We start from the raw sequence: 9,294 nt of genomic DNA on the forward strand, positions 1-9,294 counted from the left end.
GGCCGGCCTTCTCGCGCCATCGTAGCCCTCTCTCTCCCTCCCAAACCCTAGCAGCCACATAACAGATGGTGCAAGCCGATGACAAACAAACTAACCTGCATGAAGATGGAAGAGTAGCAAAACTAAGCTGATGTGGTATTGGAAGGCACACAAATATATAGCAAGATGAGTAGTACATGAGATCTATAGCTCTGTTTTCTGGTACAGGTAGTTTATATTTGGGAAGTGGTGTATGGATAGGTATGGTGCCTTAGACTGACAGAACTTTGGTCTGTGTGTTCCTATAACAGACTGTGACCAACCCTTTGGTTTCATTTTAAATGAAATCGGGGGGCTTTAGCCCAAAAAAATAGGACCATCAAAGGTCTGCAGAAGTATAACATCCCCATGTAGGTAAAACAATACAATGTTCAGTGAGCAAGTAGAAAAACTTACTTAAGAAAATAGTACTGGTAAAACTTGAAAAATAGGATATGTGGTAAGTACAGTTTTCCAAGAAAAAATGTAATATAAACACACAGGACAATCGTTGCTGTGAGACCAAAATGTAATAGAAATCCATATTCCATTTATTTCCTCCATCGCAAAAAAAGCTGCTCAACTTTTCCTAGATACGTATGTATCTATAACTAAAATATGTCTATATACGTCTGTATCTAGACAAAGTTGAGCAGCTTTTTTAGGAACGGAGGGAGTACATTTTTTGATACTATTTATATAATCACGTGTGGAATATGGAAACTTTTAATGGCATTAGCTCGAGGTCACAGCAAATGCACGATCAAAAGTTTCCGATATCATTGTGTGCAGCTTGATAAGATTTGTTAAACTCAAAGTAAGGCAAGACATATCTTGTCAGCGTTTAAAAATGCAGGAATGTGAATCAATCTGGTCACTAAAAGAACATGTATCTTAATTTCCATTTGGCACAAAAATCATCCAAGATCTAAACTCCAAATATTTTTAGAGATGCATCGGAAGTAATTTGCAAGAAAAATATCTAATCCCAAAGCCTAAACACATGCACCAGAACCACGATACATATTGATATTATTTCCACCTGATCCATTTATCCATGATCATATTCGCTTTCTTGCATCATATGAAAGATGCAAAATAGGAAGCATATTATGCCAACTAATGATCAGGAATCCATCTAGGGAGAAAGAAAGACTCAGTTGAGAATGAACCGTTTTAGACACATAAATTCAGTAGTTTTGTTTTGGAAGTGAAATCACCTTCTAGGTTAATAGAAGTGTTCAAAGTTCTTTCCTTTACCTATAATGATTGGATCAAGCTCAACATTGAAGAGAATATCTTACCTTACAGTGAAGCGTTCAAATCCAAAATTTCTGGGATGCAGACATCTTGTTATCCCTGCAAGGTATTTGCAAAAATAACAGTTAATACATAACTATGATAATTCATATTTAGTTCTCCGACTTCCTTTCCATCTCCACCTTTGATAAGCATAGTATCTGATGGTTTTCATTATGTTGGCAAAGTTAATCTAATTCATCATCAAGAGTGCTAAAAAATCCAGTTGAACAAAAAATATTCGAGCAATGGGACTGTATGCAAGATACAGTGAGTGTGGACCACAATATTATTGATAAGCAGAAGATTAACATGATTTCCTACACGGTTTGGATGCAATGCAAATAAAGGCTCAAGAAAATAGAACCAATAGCTGCCTATAGGTGCTTATATGCAAAAAAAAAAAAACAGTACAAACTTGTACAACTACAATGCATATGAGTAGAGTAGAGAGCTGTACACCTAATAATTTCTACAACACATGATGTATGCTCGATTCTACATAATGGCCCTAGAAAGGAGACAATTTAGAAATCCATTTATCCTGAAAATTTGTTACGTGTATCAATTCTTGTCAGTATCACACGTGAGAATACAAGGGTAGCAAATTAAAAATTTACACAAATAACACAAGCACCACTGGGTAAAAAATGCACCAGGATTAACATGCCATTAAATAGGACAGGTAACAAATTCAACGTATATAAGAAAGAAATAGACACACAGGGATCTGACACATGCAAAGAGATTTACCCAACGGCACACTCATTGTGAGGCTGGTGCAGTCCCATGGGCTGGTGTTACAAACATAGCTTATGGACACACATTAATCTGGGCCACCATCAATATGTAGGATGCATTTGCTAGACGAAATGAATAGTCAACAAATTTTAATCCTGACCCCTGCACAACTACAGTGAGGCAAGGCCTTCAGGGTATCAAACCAATAACAGAAGCATGAAAGATTAAACGCTAGTGATGCCAAGCCATGCAGAGATAGCTAGAACAGAGCATACTCACCAAGAATAGCCAAACCGGCGCGACAATCCCAGCAAGGCGACAAACATGCAAAGACAGAACACAGAGGCAACATAAACACGACAGGGGCAAGGCGAAAGGCAAAGAAATCATGGAACATGCATCGACAAGGAAAGGACCATGGCAAATAAAAAGACCATAAAACAGTTCTCAGCCCTTGTATTTGATTGTTCTATGTAACTGAAACAAACAACTCTGGCTTTTATGACATCACATGGATAACAAAGAAAATACAACAGACATGTCTAATCTCCAGACTAAGCAATGGTATTCAGCAAATTACGTAATATCCAAAACTCCACACATTTTAGGGCTTCTTAATAAACACTACCGTTGACACGTCCTGTGGTGCGGAATCGAAGATAAAATACCTTCATCACTGATAAGAGCAGTATATGTGCTTCTTATAGGATATACTAATTTTCCGGGCACAGAAAAACAATAACTATCAAGATGGGGTTCCAAGGACCACCATGACTATTTAGGGTAGTTTCTTTCTAACATGATATATATCAAATCACTGGTCAAGAAACACCAAACACCAAGCTGGGGTTCCAAGCTAATCGCCAGAAACCCAAAAAAAAACCGAGGCAAGCTAATGTACACAACCACACAGGGTATGTTTTGATAAAAATAGTTGAAAGTGCTAGCACCAAAGAACAGTACCGGCATACAACTGATCTGTAGAGCTGCCTTTCTGTCAAGTTACCACGAGAGGCAGCTGCAAGCCTATGGTACGACACCAAAATAGAGAGCTGCACGAATACCTCATTTCACTAATTGCTGGTTAAATTAAGTAAACATATTTTTCCATTTAAAAATTAACCAATGTTTGACATGCCCAGACTTGTAAAATCGTTGGCTTGCAGCATCTATACACATCTGTCCGTGAAATCTTAAGGCTACTATTACTATTACGAGCCACCATACTTCTGCAGCATATATGGAAGGCAAAACACGGAAAGAGCTAACCGACTATATACTAATTCATATAGGCGTGGACAAGAATGCAGAGATAGCCGAAACAGGGGACTCGCCAAGAACGCAGTCAGACAACAGATCGACCAGAGCAGCCGCAGCCAACCGATGCAGAAATCCTGGGAAGAAGACAACCTGCAAAGACGAAATGCAGAGCCAAGTTAAATCAGCCAAAACGCAGGACCCATCAGATAAGAAGAAAAGCCTAAAACAGCCAAAATAAAAAACGACCAAGAAATAGAGGAGGCAACTGCCGACCTTGCCGTGCTCGCAGTTGTCAAGGACGAGAACGACCTTGGCAACCTCAAGCAAGAGGATAATGGAGAGGGGCTTGGTCGGGGACTCCACGCCGAGCAGATCGGGCGAGTAGGGAGGGGCACGGTGGAGGCCCTGCTGCCTTCTTCTGCTCCGGCCAAGGGGGAAAGGAGGGGTGGAGGAGAGGGAGCCTGGCCGGCTGCCGCACGAGCTCCCGCACGCCCTCACACACGCCATCAGCGGCACTATTCCCGCACGCCTCCATCGGCTGCACTACTCCTTGCCAGCCCTTGTGGAGGTCGCCCCGCTGCTCTGGCAGGCCAACCCGCGTCGTCCCTACGGAGACCGGCCGCGCCGCTCCTTGCCAGCACCGTCGGGCCCTTCCGGAGGTTGGCCGCGCCGCCTGTCGCCCGCGCCGGTGATTTCAGAGAGGAACGCGGTGGAGGCACAGGATTGGGGGAGAGTCACGCGCGGGGATTGGGAGAGACGGCTAGGCTTTGCCGACCGTGGCCGGGTAGGGTGGGCTTTTTAGCGACCCATGGATAAAACGTGGATCCGCGCGAGGGCCTCGCGCCCTGGACGGAACGGCCGGCCGAGATCGCGCCACGTCAGCTCGATCGGACGGCCAAAAATCCAAACGCTTGTGAGAGCCCCATGGGGGTGCAGCTATTATACCTTTAGATACATTTAGATATATCCATATCTAGACAAAAGTGAGACACCTATTTTTAGACGGAGGGAGTATATTTTTTTCTTTGTCTAAACGAAGGTTCATGGCAATTTCCGAACTACAACCTCTGGCATTCTAATTTTCCTTACGCTTCAATTTGGGTGTTTGATTTGGGGCGATGTATTGGACATTCAGAGTTCCCACGCCCGAATACCACGATTTCAGTTGTTTGGCGGATCAAGGCATTCGGTATGGATATTGTTGCTCCATACTAGTATCTAGCAGCGGCCCGAACGGCAAAAGAGTAGGGCAGCAAATGTCGAGGTGTTGGGCTGGAGATTGGGGGTGTATTCTTTTTTTTTTTTTGAGACCAAGATTGGGGGTGTATTCGCTCAACCCCGCAGCGCTTCACTCTCGCTCCGCACGACGCCGCGCCGCTTCGCTCTCTTCCTCCCTCAACTCGCATACAGAAACGCGGAACCCTACTGTCGCCGGCGGCGGCGCAGGTACCGCTCCCTACCGCTGGGTCTCCGCCTCAGAATGGCGCCGTCGGCCTCCGCCCGACCTCCTAATCCCCGCGGGCTTCTCTCTCTCTCATATGTGCCTTTTCCGTCTGCATGATTTGGAGGTGTTCCAGCTACCGGCGCACATACCTCCCAAGCTCCGGCGACCTTTGTCTCGTGCAGGTTTGGGCTGCAGGACCCATCCCCCCCTCTACCTGTGCTAGGATGTGACCCGTTCCTCCTCTGCCTCTAGTTTCTCATTTGATCTGCACTTCTGAAGCTCCCCGTGGAGGATAGAAAGGAATGGCTGCTGCTGTTGAGTGTATATGCTTGTGACTTGTATCATCTTTATGTGCTCGCTTATAGTGGATTCTGAATGGAACTATATATTTTGTTGTCAAACTATTCGAAAAATTGTTGTTGGTATGCAGTGTTCTCAATATACTACAACTGAAATATATTGTGGTGATTGCCTACATAACACAATATAATGATCATAGTCTCGTAGAACTGAAATTCATCACTTTTACCATCCAAACAACGTTTGGCATTCAATTTCAATATCTAGTCTAGGTTCCAAATATCTAACATATTCAAACAAAAAATATTGGCATTCACTCTCAATATCAATTTCCTGGGTATTGGGCATTTAACTCAATACAATACCTAGCCTCTCAATGCAAACATCCGAACGAAGCATAGATGAATTTCTCCTCACCATTAAACCCTAACCAAGTGTAGTTGCTGCAGAAGTGGACGGAGATAGAAGAAGATAGATAATGGAAGTTGCTCAGATTCCCCAACTGTAAGACCATCGGGTTTCCTTTTAACTTTCATTGATCATATGTTGGTTGTCTGCTGGATTCTTCTGCATCACACTCGATCCGAAGAAACCAGTCTTTTTAGATGTGTATTTGTTTTTTTCAAGTATTTACAATATACATCAGCACAAGAAATCAACCCAATGATTACCATATTTTTTGCAGGGTCGCTTTCGTTTTCCCCACTGCATGCGTGGATGCCAAGAGGCTGCGGCATTCCGTCTCCAAGGTGCTTTATGACGACGACCTCCTCATGGAGATCATGGTCCGCCTTGGCTTCCCCACAAGCCTTGTCCGTGCGGCCCTTGTCTGCACGTGCTGGTTCCGCCACGCCTCTGACCCCGCCAAGCTCCACCCACCTTGCCTCCTTGGCTTCTACGTCGATACCTGGACTACGAAAGCCCCACACTTTGTGCCGATGGTGCCGCACCCCCCAGAGCTGGGGACAGTCTTCCGTTGAGGCTGGTCATAGTGGGGAGTAACTTAGACTAGTAACATATGTCATGTTACTAGACTAGGTTACTACCTTCATAGTGGGTAGTAACTTATATGTGGTGTCATGCATTGTATCATTTATTATGTTGTAGACTCATCTTGCCTTGAGGTGTGTGATGTTATGGTAACATAGCTAGTTACCACCTCACTATCTTTCTTCATTTATTAGCATGCCCTGTCACCAAAATGCATTGAGATGTGTGATGTTACTAGCTATGTTACTTCCACTATGAGCAGTCTGAGGACTCTGTCGTGGATATCCGGAACGGCATTGTCCATGTCGGCTCATCACAATCCGGAGCTAACTACTACCCGTTGTTTCCCGAAAGTGGAATGTCTAGCTTCCTGTTGTTCCAAGGACACCATGCTCAGGAAGGCAATATGGACATGGTGGGGAAACTTGTCATCGGAGAAGGTGTTGGCTTCTCCTACTGTTATGTTGTGGTCAAGTATACCGAGGAAAGAACAAAATCCGTCGTGCGCGTGTACACATTGCAAGATGGTGCCTGGTGGATTGCAAGAAGTAAACTTCATTTGTACTCTTACTCACAAAACCAGCCAGCATCTCGAGCTCCTCGCGTCGCCTCCTCCGGGCGACCGGGGAGCCCAAACCCTAATCCCCGCCGCCACCCCCCTCCCTGGCTCCCTCCCCTCGTCGCTCCCCGAGGTGTCGCCCGACAAAGACGGGCGGCGCCTGTGAAGGGGGCGGCGGGGTTTTATGCCTCTCGGCTCTCGCGCTGTGGCTAGGGACGAGGGCCGCCGCGTTGGGGGCCGGAGGCCGGCGAGATGGCGCAGCAACGGAAGAGGCTTGGCCGGATGTGCGGCGTGCGGCGACGGAGGAGCCTCGACGCGGCGACGGCTGGACTTGTGGCGGCGGCGCGGGCGTCAGGGCTGCCCCGGGCCCAATGCGGGCCTCATGGGCCGCTGCGCGGGCTGCTCGCGGTGGCTCCAGGCCGCTCGGAAGGCGCAAGGTGGGCGATCTGCTGCTGCCTAAGCTGTGCGGGAAGATGCGGGTCGGCCGCCGTGCAGTTTCGCGCGGATTTGGTCGTCTGCGTGCGGAGGAGGGAGGTCGCCCGATGGGGCTGCAGCTGGTTGTGCCGGATGGTGGAAGCTGGGCTGACGTGAGAAGTGCTGTCGGTGTTGCATCCTCCAGTGTCTGCTGGAGATGAATGGCACCGGCCCGAAAGTGGTGGTCGGGGGCGGGTCGAGTGGACTCCTGCAGCTACAGGCTAGGTTGAGGTGGTGGAGGTTGACGGGAGATGAATGGCGCCGCTGATGGGCGTTGCATCCTTCCGCCAACACGTGGACGGGATGACGGAGTTGAAGCGCGGTTGGGCTGGCATGGATGAGGCCTGAGGTGGTCATCGCCCCCCTCACCGGTGACTTTTGCTGGCCTCTCATCAGTGGTGTGTCCAGCCTTTGGTCCAGGATGGCCTGCTCTTTGTGGAAAGCGGGGCTGTTGTGAGGGCTGGGAGAAATCCCTATGCTGTTGCGGACGACGGCGACGCCTGTGGGCGTCGTCACCTTCTTGAAGGCGTTGTCTATGCCTCTTTCTCCATGCCTCCTCCTGTGCGACGGGGGAAACCCCAGACCCAGCTCGCTGGTTTAGGAATTGGCGGCGCTATTGTGTCGTTCCCTCCTTGGAGGCATTGTCGGGTTGCACGAGGAGTCCCAAGACAGTCACTGGAGTAGCCAAGGTTGGCAACTAATGGAGTGTGGGCCTCTAGGGCGCGATGAACACTGAAGCGGCATCTTTTCAACGGCGCTATGCTCGGGTTTGGTCGGGCCCTGCAGTCCACACCGCCACTATCTTCTTGGCATTCAAGGGTGGATCGTACGTTGGCACGTGCCATCTTCGAGCGTGAGTTGTGTTTGCGAGTTGTCTTGCTTCGGTTGTGAAGCGGTCTGTGGCTCTGTGTTCTGACCTCTCGCCTCTTGGCTGGGTTAGACAAGGCGGGTGGTTGTTTCGTGTGTTGTGGTGTTGCGTTGTAAACTGTAAGGTGTTCATCTGTATGGTTTTTGGGTCCGGTTTCCCTCATAAACTGGATCAATTTCTACCTATTCAATGAATTTAGCAGTTCTCCTGCTAACGTTCAAAAAAGATGGTGCCTGGTGCATGCTTACCTCAGCTGTGACAGATCTCCCTTGTGAGCCATCACGTAGACCTTTGCTCGTTGGTAATAAAAAAAGTTTATATTGGCCATGTCGAACGACATTCTTGTCTTGGATTGGGCGACATTAAGATTAACCACATTTAATCGCCCACAAGGGTTGGTTGTTAGTGGCAAACATAGAAGACCACTTTTGTCACGGGCTGATGATCATTCGGGTGTATATCTCATCAATTTGAATGAGCTTCAGCTATGCTTCTGGCTCTACAAAGGGGACAAATGTTTGCTGGTGGATATTGTTTTTTTTTTTTTTTGCGTGATATTCTTGCTGATTTCAGGATGTCAGATGACACGCTTAAGGAAGTTGCGGAAAGTATATGATATGACAAGTGATGACTATACTTTCAAGCGCTTACTAATAGATTATTAGGCAATTTTCGTGTGAGTTTAATTACCGAAAACAACATTATAAATGCACAAGTATACTTAACCACACACATCAGACTAAGCACATGCATCAGATCTGAACATGGAACAAGTAGCAGTGCAAGGTAGGAGAGGGAAACCACGTACATCGCGACCGGGAAGGTCGCACCAGCAGCAGCACCAGCACCACCATGGGAGTTGTTGATGTCGCCCATGGTGTAGTCGGAGTCGTCGATGTAGCGATCGAGCCGGCGAAGTAGAGCACGAACAACAGCGAGCAGTCGCGCCGAGACGCTCCCCAAAAACCTTATCGTCCGTCTCCCGGTGTAGGATCTCAACGGACGGAGTTTCGGAGGCCTGCTCTCCCGGACGGCTGTGCACGCAGTCGCCGGGATGGGGAAGACTAGAGAGTAGCACAGCAAAAGGAACTTCGCGAGAGAGATCTAAGAATACTGTTTTTTCAGATCTGATCGGTCTCCTTGTATAGCCTGGGAGGAAGCCGACCCGACCGCGTTGACACGCGTACGAAGCCAGGGACACACGACGAGCATGCACATGCAGGTCGACACGTACCCAACACAGTTGGTGCACCAAGCAAAAATTTAGGCTTTCTTGAGTGTGTCTCGAACTCGAACTCGAGTCACGAAACGCGACGTGCATGCGTGACGTGCCGAGCCGAG

At 47.7% G+C, this 9,294-nt stretch overlaps 1 protein-coding gene and 1 pseudogene across 1 annotated transcript; one reads left to right on the top strand and one right to left on the bottom strand.

The window, feature by feature from the left end:
• Window positions 1-3,147: 3,147 nt before the first annotated feature.
• On the bottom strand, window positions 3,148-4,258 carry LOC127313169 (uncharacterized). Its single transcript, XM_051343718.2, has 2 exons — window positions 3,592-4,258; window positions 3,148-3,468 (listed from the first exon to the last, which is right to left on the bottom strand). The coding sequence occupies exons 1-2, from the start codon at window positions 3,823-3,825 to the stop codon at window positions 3,343-3,345; spliced, it is 360 nt and encodes a 119-aa protein (XP_051199678.1). The 5' UTR covers window positions 3,826-4,258; the 3' UTR covers window positions 3,148-3,342.
• Window positions 4,259-4,436: 178 nt separating this feature from the next.
• Window positions 4,437-8,538, top strand: LOC139833590 (uncharacterized; annotated as a pseudogene).
• Window positions 8,539-9,294: the final 756 nt, after the last annotated feature.

The sequence above is a fragment of the Lolium perenne genome, chromosome 7 (genome assembly GCF_019359855.2).
Source record: "Lolium perenne isolate Kyuss_39 chromosome 7, Kyuss_2.0, whole genome shotgun sequence".
NCBI lineage: Eukaryota > Viridiplantae > Streptophyta > Magnoliopsida > Poales > Poaceae > Lolium > Lolium perenne.